This window comes from Crocodylus siamensis, chromosome 4 (genome assembly GCF_052110815.1).
Source record: "Crocodylus siamensis isolate JL-2025a chromosome 4, ASM5211081v1, whole genome shotgun sequence".
Taxonomy (NCBI): Eukaryota; Metazoa; Chordata; order Crocodylia; family Crocodylidae; genus Crocodylus; species Crocodylus siamensis.
This window is the reverse complement of record NC_143398.1, coordinates 162,702,250-162,717,101: the sequence shown is the minus strand read 5'-3', so window position 1 is coordinate 162,717,101 and position 14,852 is coordinate 162,702,250. Positions and strand designations below refer to the sequence as shown.

At 44.5% G+C, this 14,852-nt stretch overlaps 1 protein-coding gene across 2 annotated transcripts in view; it reads left to right on the top strand.

Moving 5' to 3' along the window:
* Positions 1-12,760, top strand: part of FAM117A (family with sequence similarity 117 member A) — a 35,443-nt gene extending 22,683 nt beyond the window's left edge. Inside the window, exons 2-8 of one of the 2 annotated variants that reach the window (XM_090044699.1) lie at positions 2,682-2,848; positions 7,152-7,247; positions 7,912-8,025; positions 8,393-8,527; positions 9,546-9,768; positions 10,176-10,296; positions 11,019-12,760. In XM_090044699.1, the coding sequence (XP_089900825.1) occupies positions 2,682-2,848; positions 7,152-7,247; positions 7,912-8,025; positions 8,393-8,527; positions 9,546-9,768; positions 10,176-10,296; positions 11,019-11,328 (1,166 nt within the window). In that variant the 3' untranslated portion in view covers positions 11,329-12,760. The remainder of the gene's footprint in view (positions 1-2,681; positions 2,849-7,151; positions 7,248-7,911; positions 8,026-8,392; positions 8,528-9,545; positions 9,769-10,175; positions 10,297-11,018) is intronic. The other variant, XM_090044700.1, reaches the window with a different exon arrangement.
* The last annotated feature ends 2,092 nt before the right edge of the window (positions 12,761-14,852 follow it).

The following is a 14,852-nucleotide window of genomic DNA, read 5'->3' as shown; positions in this document are numbered from 1 at the left end:
CAGCCAGGTGGCAAGGCTGTTCTGGCTTAATGCAGTAGGATGCTAATAAAACTATGCTGTAAACAGGACACTCCACCCTGCCCCAGCTTCTCGTGCACCCTCTTTGTCATGCCTGAAACATTATTTTACAGTCTACAGTCTTTTTTAGGCTTGTTCACTTTGACTGGAAGCAGGTCAATGCTTATCTAATCTATAGCTGTAGTCTATAAGGTACAAATCTACCCTTATCTTGCCATCTACTTGACTTTAAACATGGCTAAACATCTCTTTCTTTGTATCTGACCAATCCACACCCTTCCCCCATCTTGGGTTTCTGTTGCTTGCAAATGAACCAGACTCTTCCATTACAGATTCTCTGGTAATGGCATTATCCACCTGACACAAGGAATTGGGACATTGTTGCTTGCAGTGACAAAGACTCTTCTTCCTCAGGACTCTGGTATCTGTGCAACTTTCTGTGTACCACATATAGCGGTATTTAATGGGGAGACCATGTCCATGCCTATGCTTATTTCATATGTAGGTTGTTGAGGTCACATTAGGAAGGCAAAGGGCTGTTGCTTACCAGTAGCCTGTTTGCAGTTGGATGTCATCAATCATGGATCCAAAGATAATGGCTAAAGTGAAAGAGGATGTTGGGTAGAATTGTACCTAGATTTTTTGGGTTCTCTTGGATATAATAATCTGTGAGGTGGTAGGTCATTCCATAATGGACTGCATTTTTTTAGTTCTGCTAGAAATCTGCTAGCTAAAGCTGTGAAACTGTCTAGTGTTGACATGGTGTTTAATAGATAGAAGAGGCAGCTGAAGCTGGACATAATTGAGATGCAGATAAGTCTATAGAGCAGTGATGCAGTGGTCAGAAAGAAAAGCTGCTAACACTAGTGGGTTGTTGAACTGGAATTACGGTAGTGCTCCTCTAAGATTGGTAGAGGCTTGGAGCAGGGGTTGTGTGTCCATGCGGCTGCAAGGCCAGTCACAGCAAGGCTTTGATCCTTCTAGTGCTCCTAAATGCTACTGTAGTGTAAATAGTCTCTTCCAGCCCTCCCACTTGCCTATGTGACAAAGTGGCTTTGAGTTCCCCCTGAGAAACAGAAACAAAGTTTCCTTATAAGTACTTTTTAGATGCTATTGGGATTAAGTTGATAGGTAATCTCTTTGGAAACGGCCTTAGTAAATACATGGCAACTGTTCCTGACACTTGGAGTGCCACGTGGCAAGGGCTGCAAGGCTTTATACCCTGAATCATTTTGTTAACAGAATGCATGTATGGACTTTAACGCTGATTTCTGAAGTGCTGTGTAATTGTTCCTTACTGAGTCTGGGGGGGAGGGGTGGTCTATGTAAATGGTTTAGTGGAGAGCTGTCCAAGGCTTCATTGGCATTTTGCCGACAGACCATATGACTGTTTCTTATTTGCATGTTAATTTACATGTTTAATCAAAATTGGATACAGACACACCCTAATGCTGGCTGGAGTTGGCTTTTTGATAGAATAGGAAAATGCTCATTTGCCAGCATTCAATTTTGTCTTCACAGAGCAGTTACTGAAGGAAGGAGACTGTACTGCTCATTTTATCCACTCTTATACACATGGAGCACACCTAAGTCATTTTGGAACAGGAATGTAATCTGCTTGGGTGGGAGTGTGTACATTTAATCCCTCCTGTTTTGACCCAGAGAAAAATCTGGCATTCTGTACTTTGTGCTGTTGACATGAAACAGAAGCAGGTCCTGTGTGCATTGTTAAGGATATAACCTGAACCGGTTTTATTTAAGGAAGCTTTCCTGTCCATCAAAGTTGCAGTTGTGCATGTACTGTTGTCTCAATATATGCAGAATGGTTGCCTAATGGACTGAACATAAAACAGCTCTGCCAACAACTGGCTGTCACAATGAGCAAATTCCTTTTTCGTTCTAAAATGGGGATAGGCATGTACTAATCTCATTTACACTTGGGATTTTCCAGTGGAAAGAACTAAAATACTTCATGAATGTCAGGCCTCAGAATGGTCTGTGGACCTAGGTAAACCTTGCCCTTTATATAGATGGGGAGACTGAGGCTTAAACTTGTATAACAGCCTAGGTTTGCTGATCAAATGTGCATCAGCCAGTAGAAAGTATTGCTTTGTAGGCTCAGTGACTGTACAATGCAACATTAGCGAAACCATTAGAGATCCAGGAATGTTGTGTGGTGACTACATTGAACTCTAAGTTTGATTGGAATGTCTAGTAAGTTGCAAGAAAGCACTCATTCACTGAAATAAAAGGTGCTGTGCTGGAGAAGCAATCTTCCTGTGGGAAATATTAACATGAAGTACTGTAGTACAGGGGGCAGGAGTGAATAAACTGCCCTTCCCTGCTCTTGCTGAGCCATGTAGCTAGCAACTGTGCTGACTCTTATAGCTAACTGAGTAACAGTTCTGAATGGTGTTGGGAAACAGCTGGTCAGAGCAGATGAGCTTCTGCCACCACAGGAGACTGATTAGGAGCAATAGGGCTTCTTTTTCCTCTGGGACCTTCTCTATCCCTGTCTGTATATTCTGGTTTCCTTTTTGTGCAATGCTCCTTGAAATGGGTTTTGTCTTGGCAGCACCATTTCAAAATGAAGACCTGGAAGAATGTAGCTATCCTGTTATAGGAGCTTCAATCTTTGTCTTTTTTTTTTTTCCTCTTTCTAGCTAGCGTTCCATGTGCCACTGCTGTTGAAAAGACGTGCCGCACCCGACCGCCCAGAGTGAGGCGCACATCTTCTCTAGATACCATAGTTGGGTCATACCTTGTCGGACAATGGCCACGGGATGCTGATGGAGCTTTTCCTTCCTGCATGAATGACAAAGCTACCCAGGTACAGAGGCTACCTTTGAAGGGTCTGGGATAGGAGGGGGTTATAAACTTCTGGATTGGGTAAATGCATACGGAAATAGGGAAAGATCACCGCAAGCTCAGTCTGTTCAGCTGCAACTTTCTAGGAAGAAGGTCGTCCCCTCCTTTTGCTTCTCGGCCTCATTTCGCTCCAGTTTGGTGCAGTTAGAATTTCCTCATCCTTGTTTGGAGTCAGATGGCCTCTGGCTCTTCACTTCAGTATTGGCTCATTACAACTTGTATTGCTGGCTTGCAGCTCTGGCCAAATTCTTATATAACACTCACGGGCTCAGTGCCACACAGTGAAAAGTCAAGGGTGCTCCCACAGAAGGACTCACGAACACCACTGTGCTCTTCTAGAGAATGGAATGGCTCCAGACCTCGAGGAACTCTTAGCAACCTGTAAATATTACTATGTGGCAGCAAATGCTGGTTCTTCATATGCAGAGGTATAAGAATTCAGGAGAAAAGCATCCATTCACTTACTCGGCCATTTATTTAGCCCATTAAAACTGTCTAACTTGGTGTTTGCTCTTTAGCTATTTATTACTCACTGGGCTTTTTGCAGGAAATTCTTCACCAGGTTTTAAGTTCTATTCTTCTTTGCAAATATATTCTTGCCTGTTGTTGTCTCTTCAGCAACATGCCCAGGCCCAGGAGTTCTGCTGGGATTGGAGGGTATGTTAACCCAAAAAGGAAGGCATTCCTTTGCCTTGTGCTTTTAAGCAGGGAGATGAGTGCAGATTGCGTTTTCAGGCAGGTGGGTACTAGTAAGGACGCTTCATCCCACAGCATTTAGGCCTTTGTCTGTTGTTTTAGTGCCTTTCTCTTATGGGGATCTAAGATCCTTGTATGTTTCTCTTGGGGCCACATCTGACCCTTTTGTCCAGTATCAGTTTGACCAATATGATCTCTAAAGAGAATTATACCACATGGGTTAATGGTATCTTCCATGTTGACTGTGCTTGCACTCTGTAAACCAGTGGTTCTCAACCCTTTTGGACTTGAGGCGCCCCTCACTGGACTTCTGTGGGCTCATTGGACTTACTAGCATCCCTCAATAACTTCTATGAATTGTGGCACCCAATTTAAAAAAACATATATATTAGTGCTTACCTGGGGGAGGGGGGAAGGGAAATCAGCCTGGCAGGGACAAGTTCAGGCCTGCAGTTTATCTACTTATCTGCTTATTTCCTCACATCTCATAGCACCTGTTAGAGCAGTGGTTCTCAACCTTTTTTTGTACCAGGACCCATTTGTAAACATCAGTGGCCAGTCCCAACCCAGTCCCCTTACTTGCAACCCACTGCCCCCAGTGGGTGGGGCAGGGAGGTGGGTGTATGGAGGGCCCCAAGCAGCCCCTTGCAGGCTGTTCCAGCCTGCAAGGGAGAAGCCAACATTTCCTACATTTATCTTCTTTAAAGTATAATCCATTTTTAAAGTTTGTTGATGCATTTTTAAAGTTTGCTCGTGACCCTTTCATATGTTCTTGTGATCCACTTTTGGGCTGAGAAACGCTGCTTTAGAGGATCTAGTGGGGCCTCTGGGTTCCCTGGCACCCTGGTTGAGAATTACTGCTATAAACATTTATGAATTGACTTTTATCATAGGACTTCTAAAAGTGACACCTTCACTATTTCATAGGTATGGAAACAGCAATAAATTAAATGTCTTGCCTTGGATCAAGAGCTGAGCTCTCTGGCAGTTCTGAAAATAAAGCCCACGTGTTCTTGCTTCTCACCCTATTTTGACTTCTGATGCATTGCAAGATTACTTGTTCTCCAAGTTGCCAGAGAAGACTTTCTTCATTGTTTTCAGGCATTATGAAATTGCCCACGGGACCTTCTTTGGTAGCCAGGGCATATCTGTCTTCCTCCTGTACAACCATTGACCAGCTGTTGTGCAAAATGGTGTGCCTGCTTTAGGTGTTTAAACAAGAGGTCACAGCTGCAGGTGCTCAGTGTAGCAGTGAGGATGGCAACAGTATGTGATTGGAGCTTGTGATTTTATCTGTCTTGCTGTGCTAGTGTTTTGCCCCTACTTGCTCTGAGGAAGTGGTTTTGCCACAGTTGGTTTAAAAAAAAAAAAAAAGTTCTGTAATTTCCTTCTGTGCTGATGGGCTTGTCCTAGAGATGATAGGCACATGCAGGCTCCATCTTTGAGCCTTCCCACTGCTGCAGGTTTCTGTTTTCTTCCTTTTTAGGCTCTGTTCTTCTGGTGCAAGCTTTAGAGCAGTACTATGGGATCTGGTCTCAACTATCTTTTGAGCAGTGGTGGGTATGGTAGCCTAATGTAGAAAGCTCAACCAACTAAATGAGTGGGGGAGTCTTTGTACTGGAAATCCAGCAGATGAGCAGAAAGCAGGTTCAAGTGGAGTTTTTGGCCTATGACCCTCTAGATGTGCAGAGTTGAGGTCTAATGGTGTCTTGCAAACGACTTGGAATAAATTGCCATTAAACTTCTACTTCAGCCTTGGTTTGAGCATGTATTCACAAGGTGACTATTGACTCTAAAACTGACTTGTACTAATCCTGGAATTGTGTTCCTGGCAGCTGCAATTTAAGGTACTCTATAAACTGGTCTGCTGTATTGACTCTGGGCTTGTTGAGTCTTGTGCCCATATAGTCCCTGGCCTTTCTGCAAAGACAATGAACACAGTGGCATCCTGTAGACTTTTTGATGGGGTGGGGAGGGGAGATACAATCCACTAGAATTTAGAGTGATGGAAATCACCAAAAACCAAACAGTTTCAGTCATCCCAAAGGACAATTTCTTCCACTAATTTGAGATGGCTGAAAGGATCAGACCTACCGACATAATAAGCCTACAAGGGGGGGGCACTTTGCTTCAGAAACTCTTGGGAAAGCAACTGCCATCCCCATTTAAGTGACACCTGGGGAAAATGCTGTTGCTACTACCATTGTATTAAGTTGACCCTTCTTGAAACTGCAAACTTGTTTGTGGAGAGGAGTGGAATCAACCTGCTAAACTCCCAGCAGTTGGTGTCCTGAGGGGTTTAGTTTTAGTGTCTGCTCTTCAGCAGAAAGTTGGAGCACTACCTGCAAGTCAGCTGTATCTAGTTACAAAGCTTAATCTGTCAGAAAACTTTCCACCTTTCTCTTGCTTCTCTCAGCCAGAAGGACAAGACTGTTTTTTTTTTTTTAAGCAGCTTTTTGGAAAGCAAAGATTCTGCAGTGTGACTGACTCAAAGCTGTTTTAAAACAGCTGCTGTTTTTTTGCAGTGACCCCTCTGGGGAGGTCAGTTCACTGCTTGGAGAAAAACTTTTCTCAGGCCCTTGTACCTTTTGGCAGCTTGTCTGATGAGGACCAAAGAGGAAGTTAACATCATTCTATAGAAATGGTAGACTTGGGGGGGTGACGAAGCAAAATGAGCCTAGATGGGACTAGAAACCAGTGCTGTATCTGAAAGCAAGATACCTTGGGACTTCATTCTGATCCTGTTGTCTTATCTGAGAACTGAGATGATTATATACTTCATCATGTGAAAGTTTTATGCTCTTTGCTTGACCCAAGATTGACAATCCTTTTTGATTTCTACTGATAACTGAAAAAACTTCTCCTGGAACACAGATGGTACCATGGCATTTGAGGTTCTGTTTTCCTTCACTCAAGATTTGATCTGGTCAATGTATTAACTGCTACCAGTGCAAGATAGTATGCAAGCTGAGTTTCAGGCTGGGTGAGCAATAGAAAAACCCAACAACATCACATTCAGCAGTTGATGCTGCTGGCCAAGTTCTGTTTCTGTTTGCATCTCTTCTGCTGTCAAGTTTAGCATCTTCTGGTGGCTGGTGGTATTATCAACTTTGGAACACAGAGGCTAGCAGTCAGTCTGGATCCAAACAAACAAAAGAAACTTATGTCACATTGCAAAATCTGAGACTGATAAAGGCAGAAGTATAACTTATCTTTAGAAAGGTTTATCAGTATTCTTACTCATCACTGCCTTATCAGAATCTCTTATAAGATGAAGCTACTGGTTTTACAGTGGCAGAGTCCCTGACTAGGAGAAGCATTTTAAGAACCACAAATTCAGACACACATTACTTCATCTGTGGTTTGTTTGCTTTCTGTTTTCTAATGCATTTTACTGGGCATAGTGCTGAGACTCAAAACCATTAATCCAGGGCATATCCAGAGAACCAAAGGGGAGACTGGAACAGTGTGGATAGATGGTAGTTCTTCACCCCTTCTTAGGGCTCTGTCATGTCTAAAAGACAGTAAATCTAGAGGGTGACACCCTAAATAATCTCTCTTGCCTTCAGACTCCAGTGTCCTGGCATGAAGTGGAAGTGGGGAAAGCCAGCTCCAGTACTCATAAGCGTTCTGCATCTTGGGGTAGCACAGATCACCGCAGAGAGGTAAAAACAGACCCTTCCCCACTACTTGGCAACTAACACAATTGCTTGGTATGTAGTGGGCCTGCTGTTTTGAGGAGGTGGGGACACAGGGGAGAGGAAGCTGTTGAAATGGAGACACTAGACTTCTTTGTGCATCTCTTAGTTTGAGGACTGTGGAGTCTCAGCCAGTGCTGTCATTTTAGAGAGATTTTTTTGCTGCAAGTCAACTTTGCTCTTCCCCTTGCACCACCCTTATTGGCCAAGCTGGAAGCAAATTCCCCAAGCTGGCTTCTGTTGTGAGGTGTTTCTCTGGAGGGTCTGTGCATCACTCAGAGTTTCCATATGTGTAACAGGAGCCTTTCAGTGTAGGCTCCACTGTGACTTGGTTCAAAGCTGTTATTGTGACTGGCAGACTAATAGCCCACGACTGCTGGGGAGGGAAAGCTGCCTACACCATTCTAAAATGGAGAGGAGCCCATTACAAAACCCTCAGAATGACTTCCTTCCTACCTTTTGAGAAACAGGCAAGGTTTATTCAAGTTTGGTTAAAAATGGCCCTCTGTCTTAGAACTTCCTGGAGGGGAGCAATAGGGAAGGTTGACCTTTATTTTTCTTTCTTTCTTTTTTATAGCTTGATATGTTGTTTTCTTGTCTGGTTCTATATCAACTGAATTTTGTTTGCTAGATTGCTAAACTGAAGCAGCAGCTCCAGCGAACTAAGCTAAATGGAAGAAATGGCAAAGAGAAAGAGCGGAGCTCCCCACTGCAGGGAAATCATGCTGTCCTTGGATCAGTCAGGGTATGTTCCATATCTCCTTTGCCTCCCTCCCAGCCTAGTTTTGCAATGTGCCCGTAAGAAACGAGCTTACTCCTCCTAGCTTATGCTGCTGAATTGATGATCTGTTATCCATGTTGTTGTGCTCTTAAGTTCTCATGTCTGATGTTTAAAAACTGTCATCTTTGCTTGTCCCTGAATGCCTTGGTCAGCAACTGATGTGTTTAATGCAGACTCCTGTCAAGGCCTTCTCTAATCAGTTAGACTCCTTAAACATCCTTGGCTGAACAAACTTCAGAGTTGTAGGATAAGATTCAGCTGTGCTGGGAAAACTGCAGGAGTTTGTTTGGACACAATGGAGCTTAGGTTCTGTTTGACTTCCTTGTTACAGGACTCTCCCTCTGGATTCCTGCCTGCCTCTCCTGCTTTGAGGTTCAGCCCCTGCTTACATAGGAGCCTTGAAGGCTTAAACCAGGAGCTGGAGGAGGTGTTTGTGAAGGAACAAGGAGAGGAAGAGCTGCTGAGGGTGAGTGAAGTTGCAAGGGTCAATCACTAACTTGTTGGATGGTCTCTGAAATTTTTACTTCCTGTTTTGCCAGGGACGTTTCCATTATCTTCTTTCCTTCTTGGCTCCAGTTCCACATAACTACTCTTTCCAAGCTACAGTATATTCACAGAATCCTCCCTGAGTTGAGGCAAAAGACAGCTGCCTTTCCTTGCCAAATGCCTCCTCAAAAACCACTTCTGGTGCGACACCTATAAGAAATCAGATAATTATGGCTTGAGGGTATGTGGGCAGAGAAGACTTAGTAGAACCCAGGTGGTTCACAATCTGCTTGGTTCAGAATGAACTGCTGAAGTAAGAACAAGCAACTTGGCTGTCTGCTTTGGCTCTTGCTTCAAAGGGCATTGCTTCTCTATTCTGCTAGAGCACTGTGTGGTCCCAGACAGCTGTTCCCTATGGCTGTATATACAAGTTACCTTCCACCCCCTTCGTCAGTTTGCAAATCTTCATCTTTGCAAGGGGGTGAGGAGCCTAGACCTATGAGGAATCCTTGTTCTACTGTACTTTGCTTGCAGCTTTAAGGAGCATGGTATGGTACTGTGTAATAGTCACTTGCACTGCAAATGCAGATGACACGTTCCTCGTATTTTTGCCACTAAGATTACATGTACCCTTCAGAAGGAGGGTCATATCTGGGTGTCCAAGGTCTGTTGCAGAAAGAAGCCCCCATTGTAAGTGCAGTATCCAGATACTATTGCACTAGCAGTTGAAATATTGCTTAAGATGTGCAGCACTAAACTAGTAGGGAAAGAGTAGTAATTTAAAAGCTAGTAGAGAATTGGCTGCATAATTCAGTACCCTTCCTTAATTCTCAGTGGCTTCACAACCTGCCCATGCCTGGGTACAGTACTAAAGTCTGTTACTAGGGAAAACGGGGTTCCTTTGGTTGACTGAGCTCTAATGCTCTTAACTCCTTTTGTTTGTGTGAAAGGGAACTGAGGCTGAGTCCTGTTCCAATGAATATTTATTTTATTTCTAGATCTTGGATGTTCCAGATGGCCATAGAGCCCCTGCCCCTCCCCAGAGAAGTGATGGAGACGTCTCTCTAACTCTGGAGCCCAGCAGTAGCAGCTGCAGCAGCCTTTCTCTTTCCCCCTCTCCTTCTGTGCCCATCCGACCTTCTCCACACACCCCTGCAAGAGTGGCTTCAGAAGAGCTTACTTCTGCAGTGGAAGAGCCACTGCCTGATCCTAAGGAGAAAGGTAAACTGTAGTTAGGAGGCTAAATAAAGGCCTGCTCTGGATTTTGGACTTGGGGGGGGGGGGCAGGGGTGGTAGCACAATGCCAATGAATTCTCACAGGTCTCATTCCCTCTAGTGCATGTTTTGGATTGGGCTGCTGTGACGCCCTTGAAGCTCTAATAGCATCCTGCATATGTGCTGAGCTATACTTGAGCTTCAGTAGACCTGTATGCTGCTTTCTGCTGCATTCAGGGAGCCTTTGCATGAAACTGCTGGCTGGGAAGTGAAGGCAGTTCTCAGGCCATAAGTTTAGGACACCAGTGCAAGTGTGAAGCCTACAGTGGTCTGGGGAAGCTTGTCATGTATTGATTTGATGTGGCTATGTTGGATCCTTCTAGCATCTTCTCAAAGTCTTCCTTCCCTCTTAGAGGATGGCAGCCCCTCACCAGTCCTGGCCTTTGCCTCATCTCCTCGACCCAACCACAGCTACATGTTTAAACGGGAGCCACCTGAGGGATGTGAGAAAGTCCGGGCTTTTGAAGAAGCTTTGTAAGTGATGACTGGGATGGTGTGGGGAGGGGGTGTATTACATGAGTCTAGTACCAAGGCAGCATGTTGCAGTGGAACTACTGCTAGTTGATGGCATGCCTTCTCCCAAAGCTGGGGCACTCTGCTCTCTCTCAATTTTATATTTGACCAGCAGTGAGGTTGCAGATTTTCTTGGGCCCCCACAGACAGAGGCTTCTGTGTCTGTGCCAAAGCAAAGCTGAGTGCTGTTAAAACATCAAGAACTTGATGTGCTTACATGGCCAGCACAACTTCTTGAACTGTGAGAGAAACGGAATCTGCATTCTCCAGCTCCTAGCAGAATGGGGTTCTTTACCATACCTCTGCTACTGGCCCACATTTCCTGTTCAGCCTGCTCCTCTGTTCCCAGTCTCTTCTTGCCTGCTGCTTTTCCACTAGAAGTGAGGAAGGCTTACCAGTGTAGGGGGAGGATCTGGGTCTTATTCAGACAAGAGTCCTGATTTCTCAGCTGCCCATAACTCAGTAACCATTGGCACAATGCTTCCTAGGTAGCTACTGAAAAAAACCTGTTTCACGGGGGTTCATAATGATGAAAATAGTCACCTTTCAAAGGGTTGATACAGGAGAATTTAAACTGGGAACTCTGTCCTCTGAGGAGTTGGCATATTCTAAAGCTGCAATTGCCTTAGCAGCCAGGTGGTGTACCCATTCCTAATTTGGGTCTGTTTCTCTCTCTCCTTCAGGTCCCCCAGTCCCAGTCAGAACTTTCTGCCCTCCTGTCCAGATAAGAACAAAGTCCACTTCAACCCAACAGGCTCCGCCTTTTGCCCAGTCAGTCTGGTGAAGCCTCTCTTTCCAAACATGGGTTTTCTGTTCAGAGGCTTCCCAGCTACTTCCAGTCCTGTGCCACAAGGTATGTTTCTTGGGTCACGGAAGGATTCTGCAGCAGATGGCTTTAGCGAGGCCTCTAAATCACCTCCCCTGAACTTCGAACACTGGAAACGCAACCAGACAGAAGAGAATGTCCTCTTCCACAGCTCCCTCATGGTCTGAAGCCTTTGGGAGGCCTGGCATAACAAAGCATCTTTGGCTCCTCAATGCATCTTAACCTGTGGAGACTAGTGCCTTGAAGTTGGAACTTTTTGAAGGCTAAAGGGACAGCCCTGGGATGGGAAAACCACCAGAGGGGTTCTCGCTGCAATGGTGAAGACTGTAAAGTACAATGTGCCACAGGACTCTTCACCACTGGGTGGCTCATTTCTTGGAGCCCCCAATACTCAAGCACTTTCCTTTCCTGTGTTGAAAGTCATTTTATCCTCTGTTTTGCTGTCAAAGCACAGCTGGAGCTCTGCTGCTGTGAACAGAATGGAAATTTGAGCTACCTGGCTCTGCCAATGAGGGTCCTTGCTGAAGGGATTTAGATGGCGCTTCCTAGCACTTTTCACCCTCTACAGCTGTCACCTGGACTCCTTGCCTCTGCCAAGGTGAGGGAGGTCTGCAGACTGGCTGCTTCTGGGGGAGACTGGAAGAGCTGGGCTTCAGCTGTCTCCAGCTGTCTGAATGTATCTGCACCCTCTAGAAGATGGCTTGAGCCACTTGCAGCCCCCAGGCTTTGACAAGGGATTTAGAAGTAATGAATTATAGACAGTGCCACTAATGGCCAACCGACCCCTTGAAACAACCACACAGCTTTCAGGAGCATCTTGGAAAGCCTTGCTTCTACAGGGGTAGAGAATGCAGATGAACAGATAGATACCTGCCACTGCACCTTCAGGGACCTGTATATGCAGAAGACCTGCACCCTGGAAAGCTTATTACATGATAGAGAGTGAACAAAGAGGGATTTGCTGCATGGTTTCCTTGTGGGTAGGTGAGGGTCTCCACCTTGTTTCAGTGAAAGGGTGGTGGAAACCAAAATCAGAGCAGCATACAAATATCTCCACTCTTGGAAGGTTGCTGCTAGTAGAGATGTTAGAATGCTGCTTTCCAGATGAATGCCCTGGACAATCTGACTGATTCTGATTTTTGGAGGGAGGGGTGGGTGGGCCAGCTGGAGTTCATAACAATTTTTGTTTCACTGCAGAAAAATGTGCACAGGTATAAGATTATTGAAACTGCACCTGGGCAGGAGTCTGAGATCCAGCAATGCTTATCCCAGCACAAAGCCTTACAAGGTGAAACTAACATGGGGAACTTTGGTTGCAATGCCTCTAGAAAACAAAAGTATTTTGATTTGTGTTCTGTTGCTAAGGCTCTGGGTTGTATTGAAGAAGCCTATTTTCTTGTATCTGATGTAGAAACTCTATTTTCTTCCAAAGACACTATTTTTGCAGCTGTTTGAAGTTTGTATTTTATGTATGTATTGCAGAGCTTAAAAGAGGAATGTTAGCCTTGGAGTTCTTCTTGTCTCTTGTTAGAGGGTTTTTTGTTTTTTGTTGTTTTGTTTTCTTTTTGCAGATCCTGGTATTGCCAGTGAGAAAATAAATATTACAGGCATCCAGAATACTTTATCTCTTTCCCCGCCCCCCCTTCCTTTGGGGGTTGAGTGTAGTCACTAGAAACTAAAGCTTCTAAAGGCTTTAGCAGACAGCTGCTGCAGCCAGAGTAGGCTGGCTGGATAGCCTGTATCTCCTACTGTAATACTGTCTATCTTAGACCCACTGCTGTGTGTACCGCAAAGGAAGTGGGTTAATACTGTTTGGCCAGTTTGTAGTTGACTTCTGATAGTCCTTGCTCTGGAGTTGAGCTTAGACTTGACAGACTTGTGGTCCCTACATTATTCTTTCTGAAGTTTAGGATTGGTTGTTCCTAAATTGTAGCCAACTAGGTTCAGCAAGGCTGAGCTCTGCAGCAAGCGTTAAAACCACTTCTCTCTAATGTATTAAAGATGTGCTCATTTTAGCAGTATGAATACAGCTTCTAAATTAGGCCATGGAAAGGAAATGCAGCCGGCTGGGAGGAAAACGCCTACATACATAAACTCTGCTTCATCCTACAGTATGAGCTACAAAACAATCTACTTCACTTTAACCCCTGAGGTTAGTCATTGAATCCTGGTGCTGTAGTGGGGGAGCTCTGCAGGCTTCGATACCAACAGCTTCTTAAAGTACAAGGAAGTCCCTTGGTCAGGTAGAGGACTAAGAAAAAGACATTACTGAAGTATAAGTAGAGGAGAAGCTTCAGGCTGGAGTTGCCATTTTGGAGCACACGAATTGGATTAGATAAAAGCACCAAGCAGGGTGCCAGCTTTTTAATAACCTTGTGTCTCTGCCCAGCTGCCCTGAAATTGGGATTTCATATTCTAGCAAGCAAATGCTGTCCTACCCAAAGGAGTTCCAAACTGCTCCCAGCTCCTTGGCTGTTGTCACCTTCTTATGAAATGCTCTAAAATTAAGACTTTGAGGGTCTCTCTTGGCAGGGGAAAGATGGGGAAGAGCCTTTAAACTAACATGCTAGATAGCATGCCTAGAAGTAAGATGCATTTTTGAGTACTCTTTTATAAAGTCAATTAGAATACAATTAATATCTTGCAAATCTCCATCCACAGCTCTGCCAATGTCACAACTTGTGATTCCTGCAGGTTCTGGAGGAAAGGCTGTGTATTGTGTTCTATTGAAGTAGAAACAGCAATTTATGCCTCAGTTTGAAATACCAGGAAATTTAACTGTACATGTGCTGCCATCTGAAAAGCCTTCGTGGGAATGTGACTTTAAACTCATTGTTTACTCTGAAGGGTGTCTACAATGAATCTTTTGGGACTTTGCTCCTGTTCAATGCATAGTATCTTCTTCCTTAAAACAGGAGGAACCTTGGATATTGTGGCCACAGTGAGCCCTCCCTGGGTTATGAATCTGCCATAGTAGCCAGGGAAGCAAAATGGAAAAATCTGGCCTGATGAAACCCTAAGCTTTTCATAAATAGCTATTGTATTCATCTCTCTGCACCCCCTGCTTGCAGCCTGAATGACATACTTCAACCCTCCCCTATGCAGGGTGCAATTAAATCTTGATGGTAATGCTGTGCTGAAGCACTCCTTCACCAGCCTGCATTCCAGTCAAGTCTGGGATTATTTTAATAAAAACAAAAAACCCTACCATTTGAAAGGGACAGAAGCAAGGAGGAATAAAGGCCTACAGAAGAGACCTGCATTTAAAACCAAGGTGCTTTGTGTTTGGCTTGTTAGAGCTGGCCCTGTTCCTGCAGTATACTCATCAGCTGTAAACTCTACAGCCACTTAGCTTGATCATCCCTGCCTCTGACCATAGAGGAGAAGGGGAGGTTTCATGTGCTAGTTTCATACAAAAGAACACAAAGCCTTCTAGTAGCCCAGGGCTGTCTCATAGTAGCTTTTGACATGGTAAAATGTTTAGATTCTGCATACCTATCCAAAAAGATCCGAGCTGAATTGGTTAAGAGTCTTTAAAAGAGGGAGCTATGTTCTGTTCAGACAAGAGATGGTAGTTTTAGATAACTAAAGCAAAAATACTGACTCACATTTTTAGTAGCATCTTATTTCTGGTCTGGCTGACAATGGAAATAGAAAGCTATGGGTAGTGGGAATCTGCTAGACTAACTTG